At 45.6% G+C, this 25,787-nt stretch overlaps 1 protein-coding gene across 1 annotated transcript in view; it reads left to right on the top strand.

The window, feature by feature from the left end:
* The first annotated feature begins 212 nt into the window (after positions 1-212).
* Positions 213-25,787, top strand: part of gpc5a (glypican 5a) — a 70,455-nt gene continuing 44,880 nt past the window's right edge. Inside the window, exons 1-6 of the mRNA XM_068740931.1 lie at positions 213-372; positions 2,342-2,503; positions 15,063-15,523; positions 15,612-15,845; positions 16,072-16,205; positions 16,327-16,452. Coding sequence (XP_068597032.1) covers positions 213-372; positions 2,342-2,503; positions 15,063-15,523; positions 15,612-15,845; positions 16,072-16,205; positions 16,327-16,452 — 1,277 coding nt within the window. The remainder of the gene's footprint in view (positions 373-2,341; positions 2,504-15,062; positions 15,524-15,611; positions 15,846-16,071; positions 16,206-16,326; positions 16,453-25,787) is intronic.

The raw sequence follows: 25,787 nt of genomic DNA, 5'->3' as shown, positions 1-25,787 counted from the left end.
AACCGGGTCGCTCCGCAGAAACTTTGTCTCTTTGGATTCAGACGGTTTTCCGGTGCGTTCCTCCGACCCAGATGTGCACATCCAATGATCGGTACCGAACACTGAGCCCTGGAATGTGGACCGGACTCACCTGAGCGGACTATATTTTAACTTTCGGGCAGATTTATTGTTTTTTTTTTTGGGGGGGGGGGGCGTTGAGGACTTTCATGAAGATGCCTCTGCTGTGGACGAACTACATTTTCTTCCTGGCGTGTTGCTGTGGAGGAGTCCGCTTCGGGAACCCGAACAGATGCGACGAAGCGCGCAAAGTTTTCCATCTCAGGCGAATTGGACCAAATCAATTAACGTTATTGCCTTTAAGACCCAGAACAGGTACGTCGACCCAAGCGGGTCAGCGGGCTGGTGTCTGGGTTAAATTCTCCAGAACCGACCCTAACGCAAGTTATTCCTCATCCCGATCTGTGCGCGCAGTCAGCGTGGCACCTCGACTTTACGCAACGCAAACACGATCCTCCCGTTTGACGTCTTTCAACCTGTCATTTTCTGTCTTCTTTAAGGTACTCTCTAGTTACGAAACACACTTTTAAAAACGCATTTCAGAGGCGTGCGTGGCGTTAAGATAATGATACAGCCAAGAGAGGTTCTTTGAGATGTTTCAAAGGAATCCCTTCATGCGAGGAGATGCTGCTTGTGCCTGAAATGAAGTCACTGTAAGAACACTCATAATGAGATGTCGGATTCGGCTGCATTTGATGGTGCCCCCCATCAGGGTTTCACTTCCAGGTTTATTGTGGTGTTTTGTGCAGCGCATATGAAACGTGTGTTCCTTTCATCGTGTGGAACCAGGAACTCTTAGTTGTTGCTCATGAAGAAGGAAAAGTTCTCCTTCCAGCTGACTGAAGCAGATAAGTGCCTGGCAGGGATAAACAGGAAGGATAAGTTGGGTAAACTAGGCTTCACTTAACTTTCTGAACGCCATCCATAATGTAATTCCACACGACACCTTCCCCACAGGACTTCAGGGGGGGCAGAATTATGGGTGTGGATATTTCACGAGGGCTTACTTGGAAAAGTAAATCCTTCTCGTGGCCACAAACCGCTCGTGTCTCTCCGTTTCACTGCTGTGAGTAAAACCAATCCATTCACAGAAAACCCCTAAATAACCCCCAGAATGCAATCGGCGCTCTCTCCTCCGACTTGGTCCGTGTGTGTGTGTGTGTGTGTGCGTGCGTGTGTGTGCGTGCAATCACAATCTCCTAATTCAGTGGCTGCTAATGCTGCAAAAACACTCGCTCCTGTTTATATCTGCACCCCCGCTGACCTTTCTCTCACAACTAAGGTCTTCCAAGAACAAATGCAGCTTGACTTTGGAAATGTTTTTTTTATTTATTTTTTAAATCCTTTGTGGAATCGGATTAAAGCAAAGAGATCCATTAGCTGGGGCGATCCAACAGTGTGATTTTTTTTTAAAATAGAATTTATCTATAATTGAATTTCAGCTTGTAAAAAAATAACCCTCAGACATTCCTGGAATCTGGGAGAGCTTTTTCCGTGCAAGGTCAACCAGCCCTCAGTTCAGGTCAAAGCCCAGCAGGTCAGGGGTCCGTCCAATAAAGCTGCAGACTGCGTTGTTGGAAGTTGAAGTAATTCTTTTGGATTGTTTTCAAGTTGTTTTCATCTGGGAGAGTTTAAATTCCTTCTCTACTCCCTGCTCGTGCTATCAGGGAGCTGATAGCGTCTCTGGAAACAGCCCTCCACGCTTCGTCCGGGCATGTCAGAGAGGCCGCTGCACAGTTTTGGGCCGCTTCTAAGGTGTTTTGAACATCACTGTATTGTGTGTAGATTGCTTCCAGTTGTTTGCAGTGGAGAACCTGGGAAAGGTCATTCTGGATCGCCGTGTCTCCAAAGAAAGATCAGTTTCACTGTCTTCGAGCCGTCAGTTTGGATTTTGTGGTTTTGTGGTTTTCACTGAAATGTCTCTATTGTACAGTTTTCCCGGGGAATTTACGGAATACGCTAATTTGCCAACTTGTCAAACAGATAATGGAAACGGTAGACACTAATTTAGCTGTGCCTTGAGGCGGTTTAGCCTGTCAGGTCCACCTGACTTGCATGTCTTTGGAATGTGCAAAGGTAAGTGGAACACCTGAAACAAAATTCCAACACTATTCCACAATCCATCTGATATTTCACCTTGTTTTTTTTTTTTAAAGCCCATTTCTCAAATCTCCAGGGTTGTGTCACCTTCGTCTGCTGAGTGTCACGCCAGCGAATGAAGGCAGGTGTCATCCGGTCTACGTTCCCTACGATGCGGTGACACAAAATGTATACTTTTTTTCAGGAGTAGACCTTCAGGTGTGCACGTCCAAAAACCTGACCTGCTGCACCAGGAAGATGGAGGAGAAGTACCAGGTGGCGGCGCGGAGAGACATCCAGAACCTCATCCAGACGTCCAGCTCCAGCCTGAAGTTCCTCATCGCTCGTAATGTGGCTGCATTTCAGGGTAGGAAGATGCTTCCGTGTATGCGTGTAGATAGCTGTGTGTGTGTGTGTGTCTTTACAAGATGAAACAGATTCAGGAGTTGGGATCTGTGTGGGTGCTATAAACACAGCCGATGAGTCAGCGTGAGTTCGTGTGCGTCCACATCAGAGCAAACGGAGCGTGGTCTGTCCCGGTCCCAGATCTACCCCTGCAAACCGATCTTGAGATTAGATAGGCCGCCTCCTCCTGTGGCTGTTTTGTAAGGGTAATGTTTGCTTGGGCTTTTACTGCTTTACTGTTGTTGTTATGCATCCTGACTAAAAAGTAAGTCTTATATTAAGTGTAATCCAATTTTAAACTGGGATCTGTCCATCCCAACATTTGCTTCTTCCTCTATTCCTTTGCTTTTTATTCCTTTCCGTTCTTTCAATCGGCAGCGACCAGCCGGCTTAACAGGCAACAACTTGCCTCCGTGTGTTTGCTGTCCCTGTCCGGCGTGGGCTGTCTCTTCTTCTAGCTGATAGCTCCCACGTTAAACGGCTGTAACGGGGTGGGCGACAAATACGGAGTTTATAAGTTGAGCATGAAGACATATGATTAGTCCAATTTACTTTAACGACACCTCTCTGAAAAAATAAAAGGTGCCGTTTTCCTCCTACTGAACTCAAATGATTTCTAGGAGAGTCTTGCATGATGACAGTGTTTTAGTTGCGGTTTGCAGAGGCAATGCCCTTTTTTTTTAATCATTTGTTTGAAGTGTCTGCTCAGGTTCTTGGATTGAACTCAAATGCTCAGCGTTTATGATGGAGATTATGAAATGTGTCGCCTCTAAAATGACTTGGATCGAAGTCATAGTCTGGATTGCTACATATATTCAATAAGTAATTTCTAGAATCATCTTAAGCCACTTTAAAATAAATCGTAATTTTTTTTTATTAAGACGTGGCAGCGGTTCATTTTTTTTGTTCCTGTTCTGAGCCGGCTGTCGTCGTAGTAACAGCCATCTGTATGATTGCAGCAAGTCGTGAGTCGATAAATCTTTGCCAAACGGCCCTGAAACTGACGTTTGTGTGAATTCTTCGGCTTGCGTTGTAGCGTTAATAAACCAAGGCAGAAAAGTGTAGCAAAGTGTGTTTATTGCACCCCCACTGCTTGATCTTTGTTTAAAAAGGGATTCATTTGCAGCATCTGCTGCTCTAGTAAGGAGTAGTTTTGTTTGAGTCTATTTCCAGCTGTGGATTATTAACCATTTAGCGCTCTAGTGGGAATCTTTACAACAGCAGGGCAGCGTATGTGGGAGCGACTCGTATCAAGTAACTTCGATCGTAGCGCAGTAATGTGCAGCTCTGATTGCTTGCTTTTAGTTTTTTGGATATCGGTGGGCGACTATGGTGCTAAATAATCTTGCATATCTTGCAGCGCTCTCGCTAGAAGGTCTGTTCAAACAGGGCGAGTCAAAAATGGCTGCAGGACCTCGTATGTGTTTTTATAAATCCAAATCAATTGAGCGGAGCTCATGGTTTCATGCATGGAATGCCAGCCAGTGGCTGCTCCGGCCAAACTAAACAGAGTTCCCTTTCAACACCGGCTCCCTATATCAGCAAATATTTGGGGTCTGCTTCCAGAAACCGGCCTCTAAGACACAAATGGCATCCAATGTTCTGCAGATTAAGTTTGCCAGTCATTAGTCTGTGTTCCCAAAGCCTTTTCTTTTAGATATATTTTTTTACAGTGTTGTGTGTACATTTGAAAAGCTTCTGATGTAATTTTTTTTTTTTAAATATCCTGACTTGCTTTCTTGCATTTTCTTCTTGCTGTTTCATTGGTGCTGGTGTCGCTCCAAAGAGGTCCAAATGTTCTAAAGATGATGCTGTCCTTGACACTGAGTCTCTCTCTCACACACGCGTGCGCACACACGCACACGCACACGCACACACACACACACGCACACACACCACCAAAGAGCCACCCACTCGACTTTGTTCTATTCAGCCTTGGAAGTTTTTAAAAGCCTTTGTCACATGGAGAAAACACAGTATGGTGTCATATGGATGGGAAGCATGGTGGGACAAAAATGTTTAGTACCGTATTGGCCCGAATATAACACGGTGTTTTTTGCACTGAAATTAGGCTGAAAAAGTCGGGTCGTGTTATATTCGGGCCAATACGGTAGTTTATGTATCAACTGAGTATAGCTGTATAGGAAGTAAATAAAAAATAAAGTCTGTCTCTCCTGTCTGGACAGTCTCCAGTGGCATTGAATTAATTTGTGTGAATTGGTTGCGATTCATTTCCTGCAACCGTTGGTTTAGTTTTCGATGATTTCAAGCTTAAAGAGAAGCGGAACGTCAGGCCAACGGCTTTATGCATCCTCTGGAAATGAAATGTACTGTTTACTGTTCTGCTTCACCATACAGACTTTTTTTTATGAGAGATAATCAAGGGGGAGGGCGGGCTGAGGCTGTGGAGGAAAACAAGCCCCCTTACTTTAGCCTCCAAATGATTGGCAGCCTGCACTGTAATTTGAGAGACAACACAGCACAAGCTGGGTTTATAATGGATTACAAACACAGACAGGAAGAAGGATGAGTTAAAAGGGAGGGCTGGCTAATGTGGTCATTTGTTTTGTGTTGGGCCTTCAATTAGGTATCTTTTATATGATGCAGCTGAAGGGAGCAGGAGGGGTGAGGGGAAAAAAGAGTATATATATTATAGAGATATATAGATATCGATTACAAGCTCAGGAGAAATTACGGCAACTAATAAATTTCTATTAATGTTGTTTTCCAGGGGAATTGATGCTCCTGTTCTGTGCACTTAAAAAAGATCTTTACATTCATAATGACTATTGAAAGTAAATCAGCCCATCTAAATTTAGTAATAGCTTATTACATTTTTCTTGCTTCTTCAATGGGAGGTGCATCATTTAACTTTTTTTTTTTAATCCAAAAGATAGCGGCGATTGAACAAAGTCTGATGTAATGGCATGCTATCGAGCAGGTATCCTTATCTTTCTTGCTCCTGGTCTGTCAGTAGGTCAGAATTTGTGCTTTTTATTCATTGGTTGTGAAGTTGCCGCACGGCGTCAACGGCACACAAGTATGGCGCCTACTGAGCGGGGGCTTAAGTGGAGACTTTTTTTTTTCATCCTGTGGGCTTGCACAAGTTTTTCTCACATCCATGGCAACCAACCTGTGTAATCCCTGCAGCCTTTTGAAACTCAGGCGGGACCCACCCGGAATCAGGCGATGAGATGCCTGGACGGCGTCTCTGGAGGTCTGCTAAAGTCAAATCTGTTTACAGATGATCCACCGACCGGCAGCTCTGAATTCTAAACCATCAAGCATATTTCCAAAAATGTGTGCAAAACTACTTATTATTTTACGAGGCAATGCCTATGCTAACGGCTCACCTGAAGCCTGAATGCTTAGAACAGTCTCAGTTTCTGCGACAGGAAGCCACCGCATGTCTGAAACAGGTGATGTCATGTTGGTTTTTTTGCCTGGGAAGAAACAACAGTTTGGGGTAACATGAAACGGAGGCGTCCCGCAGAGGTTGCTCGTCAGCCCTTGCTGTTTTATTTGCCCTGCTGTGAGCTGCTGTTTTGTCAGGAGCGCGAAGCGTCGCTGACGAACGTAAGATCAAACGGGAACGGCTGCTGGTTTCCTGGACGTGGAAGACGACCATTCCATCGGGCTCGGGATTTGCTATTTGAGCTCATAAATGCTAAATTGTTTTTCCTGTTTGCCGCCAATCTTTTACTGTGAGGCCACGGCTTGAATGAGTTTATCCAAACATTCAGCCGTCGAATTAGAGCAATTCACGTTGTGCCAAAAAAAAAGGCCGTCTCACTAAAGGGGACTCGGTAAAGTTGGTTTGATCGTCTTCTGATGAGACGAAGGAGATTTCAAAGCTGACCATTTCAGTGAATTAAGTAAGGACCTAGTTGGCACATGATGTAAGAGCACCATGTTAGGGCTGATTAGATCAATTAGAACAAGAAATTGCCCTGACGTGGTAAGAGTCCTGCCTGAAGCCTTGGGATTCTGAAGGGGGAACTGCCTGAGGACGTCCTCATGTTAATTCATATGAAATCTGCATAGGCCTTAAGGCAGGTCCTGCATTATTGCTGAGAATGTTTTAACTTTACATGATGTGTATTTGGATGAGCACAACATTAAGCTTCAACATCTGTGAGAAAAGTCTGCGGTGAAAATTAGGACTGTAAACGACACAACTGGGAAAACACAAAGCCCATTTCAATCGGGTCAGAAAGAAGACTGTGATTGAAAGACGTCTGTCCTGAGCAGCAGCAACGGAGATCCTCACATGGATTCCAAACGCTGCTGCTGCTGCTGCTGGTGGTGGCAGCGGCGGCGGCTGATGACTCTGCTGAGACGGATTAAAAAAAGAGTAATTATGCCAAAAATATCTGCTATTTTATTGTATTTCTTTGTGCAGTGCTACTCATTCCAATTTCCTGTTGACATAAAAGATATTCTGGGGGCTCGGACCGAATGTTGTTCTAAAAGCAGCGCTGCAGCGGCCACCACACTTGCCTAACTACTCCTTTGCAATCCGCATTTCTGTGAGAATCTCAAGTTCAAAACAGTAATTTCATACCAAGGACAGATATTGTGCTGTGTCCAGCCCTGAGCAGTGCTGCATCACCGACGACAGTAACGCACTGTTTTCTTCCAATGAGCTTTCTGTGTCGGTCACAAATTGGCTGCTCGCCTCAGTCGGGGGGGAAAATATGCAGCTTTTTATAGGACTGTCCGTTTTTAGGATGTTTTGTCTTGAGAAATGAACATTCCTCCAGATTGTCTGACATATAGGCCGAGTTTAGTTTAGTTTTTATATCAAACATGATGTGGTTATAAAAAACCCAAAATAAAACAACCCCACCTGATGCTATAATATATCCACATGGATATCTCCTGGAAAATGTCTGAGAAAAAGTCTCTGGAGATGCTTGAGATAGATAAAATACATTACTTTTGGATTTAGGTCTGGAGTAAAGGAGGACAGAAAACAAAAGAAGTTTCTCAGTAAAACGACTGAAAGGTAAAAATGTCATTTCTCATTTTCTATTTAACCCCCCCACCCGCTCTCACAAAATTTGTAATTTTGATTGAAACTTGAAACTCAAGCCGGTTGGTCCTCTACAGAGACTAATCTGTTCCCGAGCACAGACGGTGAGAACGTACATGATGAATGCTTGCATAAATAGAAGACGTTTTCGTTGCTTTATTCTCACAACTTTCAGTTGTTCCCAACCTGCTCTCTGCTCCTTTCACTGACCCGGACCCTTTGTCCACTTGGTCTGGAGCCCGTAGGCCATTGTCGGCTCCCTCCTCCCCTCCTCCCCTCATCCTCCAGGATCTCTCCAGCATTTTGGGCCCTTTGGCTTTGTGATTCAAGGCTGGACAGTTGATCCAAGGGGAGGACAGCGAGTGAAAAAGAATGCAAAGGAGAAGAATGAGCGACTGACGGAGAGAAAGTTGGGAAGGTGCCAGATTCTGTTGAGAGTCTTTGCACAGCGTTTGAAGTCAGAGGATGAGGATTTAGAGGGAAGCAGGATTATACGGAGTCAATACCCCTCAACAATCCAGGAGTTGTCTGACTAACCCCCCCCCCCCCCCCCCCCCCCGCCTCTGTCTCCTATCTTGTTACCGTTCTCCGTATTTAGTTATACATTTTCCATTTTTATTTATTTATGAGTGATGAGAGGATTGATACGATGATTGATATCAAACCACTCGGAAAGCAAAAGCATGAATTTCCTTGTATGGTTTTTATGATTTGCTCTTTACATTTCTGTGGCACAATCATGCAGGGTGGGGCTCTCTATCGTACCATCGGATTTCATCCGGATGGGATAGTACACTTGCGCTTCGGCCTACTGTGCATTCAATATTAGAGATGGAGATTTCTAACCAGGATCCTTACCTGACATTCCCTGAGAGTTGGATGTGGAGCCGGTTGCTGACTCTTCATCATTCTGTGATGCGTGTTTTGCGTGTCTGTACGGTGCAGCAGAGGTTGAACATCTGCAGTCGTGCACACTTGTCAAAATGAATGCACGCCGTCTTAAATTTTGTCGCGCATCGCAAGGAATCCGCGCGCTGCATAGAGATGAGCCCTATAAATACACACACTTGTCAGCACTTTAACATCGTCTCCTGCGTCTGCACGTTTGAAATGGAGATTTTTACGGCCGCCGGCTGTTTGTCTCTGGGCCATTTGTTCAGGTTAGATGACTGCTGAACAGGAACCGCATTTGTATGACAGATTTACACCGGATGTCCCACAGGGAAGACCAGCGGAGGCGATGTCCTCGTGCAGGAGCCGACTCTGCAGGTAAAGAGTTTGCGCTTTCAGCAGCAGCGCCCGGGCCGACACCCAGCTTTCCACATGAGCCATGCTATTTTGACTTGATGGCATGTTAACTGAATGCTTCAAGCCTATTATGGGCTTTTTTTCTTTTTCTTTTTGAAAGTAGCCCTCGAGTTAAACCGAAAATAAATAAATAAATCCTTAAATCATTTTGATGAGTGTCAAACCGGACACAGATTGAGGCTCTGCTGCAGCACATCAGACGATGAGACGGGATTATTTTATATCGCCGACACCAAGAAGAAACTCCTCGCCACAAACACGCTGCAGCTTCTATGAAAACGTTGCTTTTTCTTCCCAAGCTGACTGAAATGACTCTTGGATTGTGTTTCTCTTTTTCCCTGTGGTAGCTTGGACTTCTGTCAGTCTGACGGAAGGAAGTGCTTCCTGAGTAAGGAAGGAGCCCCCCAGGGATTAGGATGTAGTTGTCTTGGCGATGAAATCCTAAACAGGGCAGCACACACCAACACACCAATCTTACTGTCTGCTTCCAACCCCCCCCTTCCTCCTCCTGTCCTTCATCCCTGCATGGCAGATATAATGGTATAATTTTCCTGCTTATCACTAGTATCCTGGCCTGACTGACAAATGAATGTTGTTACAGCACGGCGTCCAGTGGAATTATCTTTTTCCAGAAGGGATTAACCGGATTATTTTATCATCATTTAAATTTAAAAACATTTTCCGTGAATCCTGTGGTGATTATAAATGAAAGAGCCAACAAGTTAACAAATTAAATGTCCTGTCCTCCCTCTGATTGTCTTCATACCTGCAGCATCATCAACTCATTGCTAATCATAACCCGTCCCAGAGGCTCTGGTTCCATTATCAGACATGCCTGCCAGCCTCAACACATCAGCCTTGCAGCGATGCCAGTGCGCCTCCCCGCATCATTCACGTGCAAAGCTGGGGGTTCTCAGTCGAATAATCACTGGTGTGCTTTGTGCGTTACGCCCTCCGGTTTGGACCGACGACGGCCCCCGGTCGGCCGCAGGAAACCCGTCGACTGCCTCAAACAGAGTCCCTTTTGACAGCCAATGAAAGCTCTATTATGATATCATTATTTCACGGCGTCTCTTAAAACGGCAGCAGCTCGCTTTTTATCTGTGGGCTTTTTGTGCGTGTTCTCTCACCGTCTTTAAGAGTCAGCGTGCGCTAAACCGTGTGTGTGTGTGTGTGTGTGTGTGTTGGGCACGTAGGAAAATGTGTTTGCCCTGTACATATGACACACACACACTTCACCGAGCCCCTCTGCTTCTCGTATGAAAGGCTGCGTTCACTGTTTGAAGTGTTCGGGAGCTGCAACAGAGCCACAAATATTGACTTTAAAGCCTTCAGTAGAAAAGAGAGCAGCAGCGAGAGAGAGAGATGGGGGGGGGGGGCGACATGGTGATGGGTTGGTCTTGTCAGATAGAGAGGCTGGATTTGCTCCGGCTCGGTTTGTGTTTGCCATCTGTTAAGGTGCCTCGATGAGAAGAGTGTTTATTGATGGGGAGGAGGAAGTACACAGATAAGAGCTGATGGGAAGCCGAAGCCCGAAGCCGACTCCAGGCCGAACACCCGTAATGTGCCTCGCCGCTCCTTTCATCTCCCATCATTTCCCCTTCACTTCACTCTGTCTTTACTTTATTTCCTCCTCTGTTTTGTCCTCGCAGTTGATCTTGTCTTTCATCTCCTCACGCTTGCCTCTCTTTTTTTGCCCCCCCCCCCCGCCGTCATTCAGGTGAAGAGCGTGATAAAGGAATAGATTCCGTCCATCTTTCCGTCACATTCGGAATCTTTCTTTCCTTTCTTCACACCTCAACCTCTCACTGAAGTGATGCCTCTTGCTATTAAGGAACTTTTATTGTTTGTGTTTGTGTTTCCATGGTTACAAGGTGAAATTAGTCCTCTCCTCTCCTCCACCGCTTCACTTCACAATCTCCTGCTGAATCAGCGACGTCTGCCAGCCTTTCTCCTTCATTTGCCTAATCTGCTTTCTTGTCACCGTCCTGTCTTTTCATTTGTTCTTTTTCGTTTTTCCATCCTTGCAGCCGGGCCCATCATCCCGTGTTCGACTGTCGTTGGTTGCCAGGCGCTTCCTCGTAGCAGCTCTGAGTCGTGTGATAACGGAGCTCGCAAACTAACATGCCTGTGTGAAAAATAAGTTCTGACGGAAAAGCTCAAACGAGATGATTAGAACCTTGACGGCGGTGCGTTCAGTGGGGTTTGGCGAATGAACGCTCCAACGGCGTGAACGTGCAGAGATTACAGGCCGGTTTATTTTGTTGTCTATCCAACAGCTTAAATGTGTTTACTAGAACTCGGTCGGGAACTATTCATAACCGCTTAATCCGACATCGGGGGCCCCCGGGATCTACTGCCTATCCCAGCAGGATGCGGACGAGAGGCCGGGTACACCCTAGACAAGTCGCCAGCTCATCGCAGGGCCACACACAGACAGACCTAATGACAGTTTAGTGCAACCAATTTGCCTAATTCGCATGTTTTTGCTGGTGGGAGGGAGCCGGAGAACCCGGAGAGAACCCACGCAGACATGGGGACAACAGGCCCGAAGGTGGATTTGAACCTGTGACCTTCCTGCTGTGAGGCAACAGCGCTACCCACTGCACCACTGCTAAATCTAATTTGCTACTGGCCCGGGTGAATCTGGACCCTGTCCATACGTAACAGGAAATAGCCCATCGACATCTGAAACTCTGTGAAATGTGACACACAGTTCTTGCAACTTATTTATTTCTACACATTTTTGGGATATTTAGTCTTTTCCTTTCATGTCACTTTGGTCACATCCTGTTTTTTTTTTATTTCCAGTAATGTTGCGCATCTGTGTCTTGTGTTTTTTTTAACAGATTTTCTCATTTTGAGTTTTAAGACTTCTCGGCTGTATTATTTACCACAAACGTGCACCAAACCCTGTCATTTCATCCTGGGATAACAAAGCGTGTGCTTTCGTCTTCCTCTCATGCCACACAATAAAGACATAGTTTCCTGTTGACTGTGCCGCGGGTGCCTCCCTGGAAGTCATTGACTTTCAGCGTGTGACCCCACGGAGCCACTGACTCATCCTCTCTGGATGAAGAATAGCCTTTTCTGCAGCCTATCGGATGTCGCTGGGCTTCTCTGTTGTGGTCGCAGCCATTCAGAGAGGATGAATCACATTAATAAAGGCCGCCTTTACCGAGGTGAGCGCTCCGAACCTGGGAACATGTGAAGCTTCAAACAAGGGGGGGGGGATACAGTGTAGGGATGCAATATGGAGCATTCACTTTAATAGCCCAGCTCCTGCTTACTCTGGTGGTGGTGGGGGGGGGGGGGCGTCTAATTTCTCATCCAGCTGACTGGCCCTCTTCTTCAGTGACACTACTATGAATGTAAATGCAATATATGCACACAAACACACACTGGCTGGTTGACGCAGTCACGCCTGCACTGATGCACCTCAAGCTTTTTTATGGGCTAATCTCTTGATTGGCTTCAACTTTCAGCTTGTGAAGTTGTGAATCATGCAGCAAAGCCAGTGGGATCTGTAAAGGACATTTGAAGACCTTGTTTTTGTTAAATAATGATTTCTCTGTCTTTGACGTCATGTTATTCTAATTGCAAACAGACAAACCGCCGTTGGCTACTCGATGGCTCGTTTTTAGTGGGTTGGAGTAACATTTGAACAAAAACGGGTGATGGGAGTGTGTGGTAATGTAATAATAATCTGTTATAGTGTGTTTGAGGATTTAGATGAAATGTAAAATATATATATTTTAAATGTTTCTACTGTTTTCAGAGACGATGGACTACGGTTGTTGGTTCGTTGAAACAGGCTGGTCACTTATTTTCTGCTGAACCAAATTCCCCACGTTTAAAAATAAGTAATATCTCCCTCTGGTGGTGAAAAGGACACCTTACAATTTTAAAATCAATCCTCTTTCTCAGTTACTTGACGTTATAGCAGCGTCATGCTAAAATTATTGCATCTTTTTTCTTCCCAGATAAATAACTGCCTTGTGTCTGCATCTCATGCTTGATCTGTATTTGTGTCCTGGTTACTTCCCAAAACAATTTGGATGCAGAGGGACACAAACGCAAGAGACGGCATAACGAAGCAAAATAAAAGCATTTTTTCTTCTTCTGGTTTTATACCAGCGATATATAAGCTTTTACCTTAAGTATAAGTCATCACTTGGGTAGCCACTCCCGTCACAGTTAACCTGATCATCCTACAATATAGACAATGAGAATTGATGTAATTATGGGAGACGGGAACAAAATGAGATCAAATCTAAAAGCCTTTCGGATATGGAGAAATGCTCAGCAACTCAGGAATTTATCAGTTGGACCTTTTTCATGGTATAAAAAAAAGCCAATATATTTGGATTCGAGCCAGTTATTCCCGAGCTTTCAGACATTAATTGTTCATATATCAGAATTTGTTTAACATGCGCTCAGGGAGAGCCTTGTGCAGGTTGACGGGTAGATGTTCTAATCAAAAGGGACTGTAAATGATGCACAAGATTGAAAGCTCCATCTGTGTCCCTTAATCTTATCAACATCCGTCAATAATAGATTCCCTGAAATCTAGTTTAATGAGAATCAAAAATATGAAAGTTAGAAGATCTGTAGAAGCAAAATCATTGAGTTTAAAGACGGTAAAATCATCAATGGGGATGCCTTCAGAACTGGACTTCTGTCTCGCAGAGGTAAAAGATGAAGCTTCATCTTCTAAATCTGGTTAATCACAAGTTTTTCCCTCTTGTAGTATTTCTCTCCTCAGGCTTACCCAGGGGCCCGGCCGCTGGGCCGCTGGTCTGGCCCCCCAGGCGAGAGTTGCAGCTTCACACTTTCCCTTTGTTAAAAATAAGAAATAAAAAGCAACAACTCCTTCGTAGGCGTTCTTTAATACATCGGCATTGTTCAGACAGCAGAATTACCGATCAGTTTATTCCTTTTCATGGTTAGCCCTTATCCATCTTTCACAGGGGGGGAAACCTTTAAAATGAGCGATGTCAAGATTAATTTCTTAGAATCTACAATCGGAACCCTGTCGGAGAAGGAAAACACAGATATTCCTCATGTGGAATGACGGGCGAGGCACACGCTGTAATCCCCGTGGGGGCCCATCGTTCTACTTCATTCACCCGATGGCGCCAATAATCTAACTGTAATCCTGAAGCGCATGCTTCTCTCTCTCCGCTTGTCGGAACACCTTCACCTGTCTTTTTCATTCATGCCGTCTTTACACAGTCCCTCCTTTTTTAATGCTTAGATTTTTTTAATGTCCGATCATGAATGACCTTTAATTGGATTCTGTTTCTGGTGCCTCTGTGTTTAACGCTTCTGCTTTAGACCTGTAGTCACACCTCTGAGCCCCCCCCACGCCGTCACCCTTTTTTTTGGGGTGGGGTTCGGTCATTCTTTCAACATCAGTGCAAATCGTACATCGCTCAATCGTCTGGAGCCTTCATCACACCAGTCACCCACCGACCCCCCAACCAGATTCTCAGCCCCAGCTTCTGACTCACAACTCATGACAAGCACATGATGCCAGAATGGAAATGGCTCGGGTATGAACGGACACACAAAAAAAGCCAAGGAGAAGGAAGGATAAAGGGAAGCCGCTAAAGTATTTTCCTTTTTGTTTTTTTTTATTATTATTATTTTTAATGAGGCCGTTCCTTTATTTTGAAATTTGAAAAACAGCAACTATTCGATCCATATTGACTTTTTTTGCTTCTTGCCGGCTGCAGCATAAGGTGCAATTTCAAATAATTGATAATAATTGAAACTAACCGTATTAATTTAAGTAGTTTCTCGGTACAGATCACCCCTCCCCCCCGAAATCATGGCAGAAAAACTTGTCTTCTTTTCAATTTGTCTCTATTAGCTCAGCTTCTGACAAAAGCAAGGACAAATTGTTTCCCTGAAGCTTTATGAGTGTTGGCCTTGGGTTTTAAACAGCCCTCTTCATATTATTGTTAATATTACAGCACAGCAGCTTCAACCTCAAGTGCTCCGACTGCGTGTGTCTTGAGGCTTTCATTTCTCTTTACGTCATCGTCTCCAATCGCAGCAAGGACGGCATAACTCAAAGTTGACAGTGTGCCGAAATGTCCCGCAGGCTCTCTGTAATCATTTTGCCTTTCTTTCTTTCTCTCTCTCTTTTCCTCCCCTGCTGTCCATCCAACAGACGCCTTCGAAGTCCTGATGCGACAGGCAGAGAATCACACCAACGCCATCCTCAGGGACTCCTACGGCAACATGGCCGAGCAAGCCGCGGGCCCCTTGAGGGAATTCTTTACCGATGTCAGCCTCTTCCTGTTGGGCTCTGAGCTCAACGTTGACGACTTTGTTCAGAGGTTTTTTGATGCTCTCTTCCCACTCGTCTACAATCACCTCATCAACCCAGGCCTCGGCGATATATCGTCCGGCTACGCTGAATGCGTCCGGTCTTCCAGCCGTGATGTGAGACCGTTTGGTGGAACGCCCGGCCTGCTGGTTGATCAGATCGCTCGTTCCGGGGTCTCCGGGAAGCTTCTTCTGCAGGCGTTGCATCTGGGCATTGAGGTCATCAACACCACGGACCACTTGCAGATGAGCCGCGAATGCAAGCGAGCCTTGCTCAAAATGCACTACTGTCCTCACTGCCAGGTAGCTGCACGCCTCCAAAGTGACCTTCTAGATCTGAGTGAATGAATGTCTTTTCCGGCACCACTGATTTCAGTAATTTACTCCACAGGGTTTGACCCAGTCCAAGCCCTGCATGGGTTACTGCCTCAATGTGATGCGGGGCTGTCTGGCGAGCATGGCGGAGATCGATATCCACTGGAGGGAGTTTGTTCGCTCGCTGGAGGGTCTGTCAGCACGGATGCATGGACCTCAGGATTTAGAGCAAGTGCTTCTGGGAGTTCACACGCTGCTTCACGGTGCTGTTGGACATGCTCAGAAAAATGGGCCCCGCCTCTCGGCACAGGTCCGCTCATCCTTGAAAGAAGATTTACTGTTTACTTCTATCTGCGTGTCTGTACACACCTTGAACACAAAGAGAACCCTCATCCCCATCTAGTGGTTGTTTGGTGTCACTACAGCTGCGCAGGCCGCAGATGGAGTATTAATGGCAGAAAATATGCTTTATCGCACAAATAGGCCGGCAAATATAGTTTAGCAAGATTCAAAGTGAGTGTTTCTGTTTGTTATAGGTGTACAAACTGTGCGGCCCGCCGAGCAGGAAGCCTGCGCAGCCGGTAATCATCCAGCACAGCAGCAGCAGAGAATCCATCCCACTTAAAGCTACTGTCAAAGTGCCAGGGGAGACGCTGGCTGTCAGGAGGAGGTAAGCGAGGGTAAAGGTGACAAATGTGTGCGTGGAAAAGGAGAGCGTCATTAAGTGTGCGGTTAAGATGTAAAACACATCGTTAAACAAGTTATTTATCTGTGTTTCGTTTTCTTCCCAGGGACTTTCTGAACAGTCTGCGTCTGTACCGCACCTACTATGGCGGCCTGGCCGATCAGCTGTGCGTGAGCGAGCTGGCCTCTGGTGACGGTTCGTCCTGCTGGAATGGAACCAACATTGTGAAAAGGTTTGTTTTTAAAGAGCTCAGTAATGCACACGGTTGAGGGATTCGATAAAGCTGCCACCAGACACAAGCAGAGCTTCTTTTTAAAGCATCTAAAAGCCGCTATTTCAACGCTCTCCAACGGTCCGGGCCGGTTTGAGATCGGGCGATGTCGATTCGTTTTTCCTCAGTGACATGGTTTGTATGGAAATATACCTCTAATTAATTTTTTTCCTTTTGATTTTTCTCCCACCTCTAGAGAATGACGTAGCGCCAATGCTTTTCTGATGATTTTTTGGCGCCTCCATTAGTTCTAGAGGCACATGTATCCAAACACGCCTCCGATTTTTTGAAATTAAGTATTTAAATGTACATTTAGGTCTAACAGAGTAATGATCGTGCATAGTCGCTCTCATATTTTCTGCCGGTGGCCTTGCCTCTATTACATCAGCGTTCTCCATCTTATCGCCGCTGTCATCACTCAAGGACCTGGTCGTATATCCTCTGTCTCTGGCCGTTCCTCTTTACTGTCGGCTGCTGTCGGTGCGGCATAAATGGCAACAGGGTCTGTATTTCAAAACGACGGTGAGGCTGAAGTTGCCAGTTTGGGGTTAGGCCATCCATCGTAAAGGATGACGGCCTTGTTGAGATTGTGTCACGGCAGCTGTGTGCAAGGTAAGAAATGCCATCGTCAAGAGGAGCAGCGGAAATCGATCTTGTGAACTGTGTGAAATATGCAGAAAATATACAAAAATAGTGTTTTTAATACTCCGAAACGACCGCTGGGCTTGAAGACACACCCAGCGATCCAGTGTTCGGGACCAGAGTTTACGAGGCGCGGTCTGGGAGGTTGTTTAGAATGTCCAGTTAAGTTTATTCTTCTCATCACAGCATAGCGTCTCCAAGAATAGAGATGTTGGGTACTTGAAAAGGAGGCAGGCCAGCAGGCTTTATCCCATCAGCCCTGCCAGCAGCTTCTAGGAAGGGTATCTGGTTTATAGGGGCCTCTCAGCTCTTTATCTACCTCCCTCTGTTTACCGTTCACACTGATTGACAGGAACGCCTTCACTTCAGGTTCACTCGCTGTGGCTTTCTTTATTCAATCATTATTATAGACAAAAGCAGACGAAGAAAGCTGTGGAATAGAGAGCATTTTAAGAACCTGGGGAGACGAAGGTCTAAGGAGACTATCGAGCCGAGTCCCTGCAGCTGAAAGGGCTTCCCGCAGATCTACAACCCTGTGCTGCTTTCTATTAGCCTAGAACCATAGATGAGTGGCTGGGAGTCAACATGGGCTGAGACAAGCAATAAATAACCTCCTGCCTACGGGTCATAACCCAACATCCACTGAGAGAGCGGGGATAAAACTCACTGCCGGGTGGTGGCTGATTTACAGAAGCTTACCGGGGCTTCGGAGACCTTAAATGATTGGTTTGTGAGTGTGTGTGTGTGTGTGTGTGTGTGTGTGTGCGCGCTTGAATGTGCCTTTTGTAACAGCTCTTCGTGCACGTCGGCAGATCATTTTATGATCTTAAAGAAGAAGTGTGCATTGTGTTATTTCATAAAGGAGGACGGGTGCAAAAAAAGAAAGAAAAAAGCAGCCTTAGATTTAAGGGAGATTTAATGCACGTCCTCATCTGGGTCCCTTGTAAACAAAAAGATAAAAAACTAATCAGATAAGATCATAGAGGGAAGAGCACAAGCAGCTTTCATCTCGACGTCTCTGCGATGACGGGGTCTCGCTTCAGGGGACATTTGGTAAACACATTTTTTTGTCTGTTTGTATCTCGCCATCTCTCGGTCCAACTCACGCCGGGAGAGCAAAAAATAAAATAAAAAAATGGACGTGAGCATCCGAAATGTGGATTTAGAAGACTTCTTCATTAATCGAGTATTTTCAGATTTAAAGCCGCGTCAGCGCAGTTTTGGACTTCTGCTTTCTTGGCTCCTTGTGTCGAGACAACCATGTGGACGAGAGAACATTGCTCTCCTTTGTTGCCTTCAATAATGCTCGGACACTTGGGGGGGACACACATAAACACTGCAATGGCAATTATCTTTATTTTTTTTGTTCTTTTTCAACTCCTCGGGGAAATATACGGCTCTTCAGCTGCTAAATGCTCCGTGGTGGTGTTCACCGGCAGGACGCTTACTTGAGTCTGTCTGTCATTTCCTGTTGGCCAGGTAGTGTGAAGTTTTTTTTTCTTTTTTCGAGCTTTATATGCAGGAAACGGCTGCCTGCTTTGATCAAAGGCAACACAGAGTGAACAAAAAAAAAAAAGTAGCAGGCCATTAAAACCAATTAACTTACATAGACTAAACAAATGGGAGGGTAAATGAAGAGGGGGATGATTCTTGGGGCCGGCCTGAACGCCTCGAAGCTTCAAACGTTGTAGTAATTCATTGACTTTAGTTTCCAAAGCTGCGCACATAAAAAAAACAAGGACACAAAAGTGTTTCTGCTCAGGGTTCACAAATTAAGGCATCACCTTTTAAAGTCAGCCGAGCAATGCAGGCGATTTGTGTTTATTTATTGTGTGTTGCATTTCTGTTTCAGAGTGGAGAGAAGTATTAAGTATTTAAATGGTTCCATGTGCTGTAAAGTAATGCAGCCTCATAGGTAGCATGGTTAGCGGGAACTAGCGTAGCACAGCCAGCTTCTCCCTTGCGCGTGGGGCGTGGCTTAATAAGGTAACCGCGGAAGATCCGTTGGGACGTTCGAACAGGAAAAACCAGCAGCGGTAGTTCTGAAGTCGGCCTTGGGCGGTTCATCCCGGTCATTCTTTACACTTAAAGCTTGTTTTTTTAAAAGGTACTTAGGATTTATGTCACTGGTCAGCAAAGGCTAACAAATAAAAACAAAGGAACGACCCTCGTACTGTTGAAATAAGCGTGATCTTCTTTTGTCGGAGGCACTGGACCCGTCTGGGCGGAAAGGTTAACGCATTCCCACATGCTTTTCCTTTCGTCATGGATACACACACATTGAGACAATGGCAGATTGCCATGCGCCCCTACCTTTGGGTGGTACACATTTACTTTGTAATTCAGTTTGACACCAGACTTTCAGATGGATGTGTTGGTGTCGTGCAAAGCAGGGAATCCACTTTGGATTTTATTTTATTACAGTTAAAATGAATGAATATCTTTCCCCTTTTCTACCGACGGGGGGGGGGGGGGGGGGGGGGGGAGATATAGCCTCGACAAGTGCGGCGCTGTGATTCATGATTAATTCATGAATCCCTCCTCTGGTGTGGATTCGCTTGAACTCAGCCACGCCCACAGCCTCTCGCCCGTTTGCCAAAGTGCGCCGGGTATTCTGGGAAGTGTCTTCAAAAAGGCTTTTTCTAAATGAGCACAATGATTGTATTCTTACTTGCTAATTCTGGAAGCTTACCTTGCATGCCGTTCAAATGTGACTCGGAGGGATGAATGCTACAATAGGGCGGATCCGACTGTGGCCTTTCCTCTAACGGGCCACCCTCCATGTTGGAGTGTCTGTCTGAGCCCCGGCCTTTGACCTCGCCCGTGTCTCTTTGCCGCCATGCTAATCCTGAAGAGGTTAATCGTATGCTAATAAGCGGTCCGGAGTCGTAGCGCGTAGTGTTCCTGCCAGCTAAGAGAGAAAAGGATTTATTCTGTCTGTGCTGCTCTATTTATATCTATTTGACTCTTTTCTGTTCTTCTCTCACGTTTTGCTTCCATCCATCCTGCCCGGAGTGAAGCTCAGGTGATTTGCTTTAGCTTAACTGAAATGGCAGTTTTTAAGCTCTGCTGTTAGGGGCCACTGAAGAAGCGGTATTAGCTCAGAGTATCGCCGCCTGCTCGGGGAGCGAGTTTCTGCATTTGAGGCTTACTGTAAAATACACACAGCTGCTCCAGACTCTGCTCTATGACCGCCCTCTGACCAATCAGCTCTCTGGATAATGCCATTATCATCGGGAAATGGATGGATGAATAGGAGTTCAGCTTTCCGAGTTAGTTTTCCGAAAGACGAATGGCGTAAGATATATCCTGGTTGTGTTTGAAATTCCTTCATGGTTCAGACCTCGGGGATTCAGAGATCACAGGTTTGTGATTAATCATGATATCCTTGTGTGGCATGGAAAAAAATAAAAATAAAAATGTAAAAGCAAGAATAACTGTGCTGACTTAAGATCACGTCACGTGACTGTACCTCTACATTTACCTACAGCATGTTGCCTTCAAATATCAGCCGATAGACCTGCTGGTCGCTGCAGCTCCGTCTGAACAGTAGGTGGAGCTCTGCACTTTAGGGTCGCACACAGAAACCCATCGCAGGGATCTTCCCTGATGATGTGTGACAGGGAACGGTGCTTCTCATGCATGTTGTCCCAGACAGTGACAGACATAAAACACAATTCCAGAGATGAAACAGACGAGCAGCAGAACAGGAAGTTCCACCGCCTCCTCGGTCGTTCCTCCTCAGCGACGAACTGACCTAATTTTGAAACGGAAAGGAATAACCTTTTAAACATGGACTGTCAGATATATTATGCAATAGCTGTCGTCTTATTCATGCAAAGATAGAGAGTTGCTTCCCTCCATTGCATTGGGGGAAAAAGAAATCTTGCGATAAATGTGGTTTGGAAACCTGGGTACCTTAAAGCTTACTGCGAGTTCTGGAAACAGAATAGAACTAGAAGAGCGCAGACCTCCGCCAAGCAGCTCATTCCCCTCGTAATTGGACGTACACCGTCCACATGGTGATCTGGATCATCATCAAAAGGTTCTAGATTGTTCTTGTTGTCTTTATACACCAACCATGAAAAGTAAAAGTGAATCGGAGTTGATGTGTATTTTTAACTGAATCTGTAAATTGAGTTTTCAACGTTAAAATCTAATTTTTCTTTTCCTGTCCTCAATCTGGATCCGATCCAGAAGACATTTGGCATGGTAGTGGATATTGGACCCGTTTAGGACTGTGAATTTTGGTGAGTGAATTGAATGTATATTTTACAAGATATGATTTAGAAAAAAAGCCTCCATTACACGTACCTGGGAAAATCCGGATTTTTTTTGTATCCAGACGAGTATCCGGATCGCTCAAAATTCGATGGGATCTAAGCTCGAATAAGGTCCAGTTTCAAAAATTGTTCCCCTCAAGACAGTATCCATAATCCGGATCCAACTGGATCCCTATCAAATTCCATAAACTTCAATCAATAACCAATCGAGATATTGAGGAATGTTAACACATAGTAAAGTGATCCAGGATCTCTTCTTGATCACCACCAACATTTTATAATCTGTTCCTGGTAACATTCCCAACATACTCAAGATCCGTCTGTAACATTTTGAGTTATGTTGCTAACAGACAGACAGACAAACAAACTCCGGTATAACTGAGGGTTCTCCCTACCTGGGAAACCTCGGGACACTTTGGGTCCAAACATCAACAGTAATCATTTTTTATTTTTAAACATTCCATTTTTGAGTTTTGGGGGAAAAAAAACTAGGAACAAAGTAATTTGCAAGCTGAAAATAAACAAAGGATAGCCGGACAGATTGGTTAGCTGATTGGACATTTAAGATTGGGGATGGGGGTTGGGTGGGGGAGGGAAGGGAAAGATGAGAACCGGAGGAGAGGGGACGTTCTTGAGGAGCTTCTGTGGATTGCAGCAGCTGGATACTGCAGATAACCACAAAACCACCGGAGCACTTGAGGGCTGGGTGCTGCATGGCTAGAGTTCCACTCCAACATGACCTTATATCCTGCCAGGATTTAGACGTGGGGGCTCGGTCAGAGGACCACATCCTGACGATTATCCCAAGTGACAGAGACAAGAACTCTGTCTCGCTGACTAAATTGAGTTCATAAGTCCCTCTTGTATGCGCACACGCCTGTGTGTGCACGTGCACGTGCATGTCCCCGTCTGCTTTAGCCCTCCTCCACCCACGGTTTCAAATTATGCATGATTGCTTTGAACAGATAGACTTTCAATCTAGCCCCCCTAGAAAATAGAGATTTCATTTATTTGTGCTCCGATGTTCCTCCTGGAAGATCGCTGCAAGGACCAGACAGTACATTTTGAATTTGCTGGTTGCAGTTGGGGGTGGCCCGTTGGTGTAGTGGTTAGCGCTGTTGCCTCACAGGTAGAAGGTATCGGGTTCGAATCCTGTCCGGGCAGAGTTCGTTTGCTCTTTCCACGTCCGTGTGGGTTTTCTTTTTCTAAAAAGGTGAATTGACTACTATTACATAGGTGTGCATGCATGTCAGTCTGTCTCTCTGTGGTCCCGCAATGCACTGGCGACACGTCCAAGGTGTATCCCGCCTGTCACCCAGAGCAAGTTGGGATTGGCTCCAGCAACTCACGCGACCTGCAAAGCGGAAAAGCGGCAAGAAGATGGGTGGAAGGTTGCGGGTGGTGCAATTATTCAGGTGTTCATTTCTCAGTAAGTCCCACCCCCTTTTGCATCCCCATCCTTCAAAGCCCCACCCCCTACTCCTCCTCCACCACAAGTTGGACGCCTGCCTCCAGCATCTGGAGCAGATTGTGACCCTGCAGTGTGCCAGGAAGCAGGATGTAAACAGCCAAGGCCTTATTTTCCACTGATGAGCTGTCGGAGCGCACCTCCTCGCCCTCGTGTGCGATATCGCATTGACTCGCCGTATCCCCGAGCCCCGCATATGCCCTGTACCTGCGGAGCACTCTTAACCTCCGATATAAATCACAGGCTGCTAAAAAACAGGGGCACAAACCGTCTGAGAAAATGGGAAGTTAATGGCCATAAAGAGGGAGCAGAGGTGGCGCGTCTTTAGTGAGAAAACGCTCACGCGTGCAAGATCTATCTGTAAGACTTGGAGAATTGTCTCTGACAAAAAAGCGTCCCGCAATGTGATCCAATCACAAAGACACAGCAGTATTGTTTTGATATCAAAATATATCTCTCACAGTTCTTAGCAGGAATAGTTCTGCACCACAGAGCAGTAGACTAGAGCCATTTCAGTAATGGACGCCCCATAATAAAGCTCCTGATGTGTCCTTTCTTGTTTTGTGTCTGGCAAATTGGTAGTCCATTCCCTTAAGTATTTTTCTTTGTTGCTGAGACAACAGGAATACAGAATAGAAGCTCGATGCTGAGAGCGGTTTAGCGCGCCATCTCCAAGCATGTCTGAGTCGTGTGCCATTTTAGCAAGAATGCCGTATTTCATACAGATGTGCTGGCGACAGTGGACCATATCCATGTTGGGTTCTGCTCCAGAGACCTCATTTCTTTCTCGCGGCGCTGCGGCTGGAGACAAAGGCTCTCATATCGGCGTATCATTGTTTTGGTTTATCTCGCAGCTGCAGGCTTTTGACAACGCACGTGGTACCTTCTGTGCTTTTGATTTTTCCACTCATTTGCTAACTAAACATGCTTCCCATTTAGCGGCACAAAGTGAAAACTGTAGTCGTCATTACGTATTCATTACCTGTGCAATTCATTTCTTCTCTCTGCTCATTTAGCGTGGAGAATGGAAGCAGTTTGCATTTGGAATATTGACAGTTTTTCACGGCAGCCTTAATACTCTGCATGCTTTTATTTATAACTTAAAAAAAAAGTTACAACCAACTAATTCACCCTCAGCTTCCTCTATTCCACGACGTCTTCTGTTCATCAACAAATGCGTGGTCCCCGCTTGAGGCCTGCCTCGTCTTTATCTGGGAGTTATTTCCCACAGTGGACTCAACGCCTCTTTCTAAGTGGAAACCTACCTTTTAAGCTCTTTGACCTCAGCTGTGAGCCAAGTGTGAATCTGCTCTCGTTAATCTCATGTCCCGCGGTAAAATATCGGAATCTGGAGGCTCTCTGAGAATGAACCCAAATGGCTCCTCTCATTCCTCTGATGCTAACTCAAATGTCTCCAACAACAATGTGGCGCACTGTGGGATGCCCTGAGACCAGTCTTTGCTCTCCTATCATTGTCCCTGTAAATGTTGTCCTGCAGTTCCTATGGAAACCGAGCTGGCCTTATTAAAAAAAAATAAAAAGTTTCACCTTCTCTGAGTCTGCCCTTTACCTGACAGCCAAGATAAACGAGCAGGGTCCTGGGAGGAAGGCAACACAAACATGCATCTCTGCCCAGTGGCCCGTGCTCATTGGCTCTCTGCTGGCAGCCCTTATTTACCTTGATGCTGGGAGGTGTCGGCAGTAGGTGAGGCTTGAGGGGGAGTATTCAGCGAAAAAAGGTGTGCATGTGTGAGGTGGAGAGAGAGAGAGAATGGGGGGGGGGAGGGGGGGATCCTGATTACTCGCAACGCCTCCCATAAACAACCTTGAAGCATGCGGCAATAAAAAGGAGAAAAAGAAGCAACTCTTTCGGGCCCATAACGCACAGCAGCCGGATGATGTCGTGTGCCACCTTCAGCTAATGAAGGCGATGATGACATGCATGAATGCTGCATACGTTCGCCATCTGCTCGCTTCTGCCGCCGCGGAGAGGAGTCGAGAGGCACGTTCGTACCGCAGAGTGTCCAAAGACCGCCGCACTCATACCTGCGCGGCAGGAGGCGAATCTCTGAGGTCACGCGTTTTTATATCGCTTTAAGCAACAAGGATATGGGTCAGCGGAAGAGCTGAGCCACACATTGAAATGATAAAAGAGTTTTCTGGCATGATTAAAATTTAAATCATTTAGAATTTTACATATTTAGAGAAATATGCCACTGACTCAATCACATTGTTGTTGCTGCTCTATAGTTACATGTAAATAGCATAATTGCTCCTAATTAATACTCCAACTTCATTTCTTTGGCGATAACAGTATTTTATTTGCCCCAGGCTCCGCCTCCCTGCCCAGACCCTGACCTGTGATTCGTCCGCATGATATTTTCATATATTCTATTAGTATATTGCTGTTCTCCACCTCTAACAGTTAGTCTGATTACCCTTCCTTTGCATCTCAGCCCTTTTCCCTGCTACTGAAATTAGGTCTGCTGTTTTCTTTAATTAAAGAATGTTTGTCTTCATACAGGAAAATTGCCACCACTGTGGTAATTTTCCCCATTTAAGCCTGATAAATCTCTCGTATATTAGCACGGCGCATTGTTGCCGTACTTGCCATTTTGAACGGTCTGTGAAACAGAAAGGGGAAGGATTTATGTTTCATCATCCTGCTGATGGTGTTTTATTTTTCATGTTGGCTACACCGGGGAGAGAAAGACGCTTTCCTGCGGCTGCAGAGGATGAAAGTTTTGATTGGCAGGCTCCGTTGAGGGGAGTGTTAAAAGGGGGAGTGTTGGTGACTGGAGATGATCTTTAGATAACTTCAGATGACCTTTGAGCGCTGTTGCGACTATCAATCTCCACAGGGCCGCTCGCCCGCTCTTGTCATGTCCTTACACTTTTCTTTT

The sequence above is a fragment of the Brachionichthys hirsutus genome, chromosome 1, assembly GCF_040956055.1.
Source record: "Brachionichthys hirsutus isolate HB-005 chromosome 1, CSIRO-AGI_Bhir_v1, whole genome shotgun sequence".
Classification (NCBI taxonomy): domain Eukaryota; kingdom Metazoa; phylum Chordata; class Actinopteri; order Lophiiformes; family Brachionichthyidae; genus Brachionichthys; species Brachionichthys hirsutus.
The sequence above is the reverse complement of the archived record's forward strand: the minus strand, read 5'-3'. Positions and strand labels throughout refer to the sequence as shown.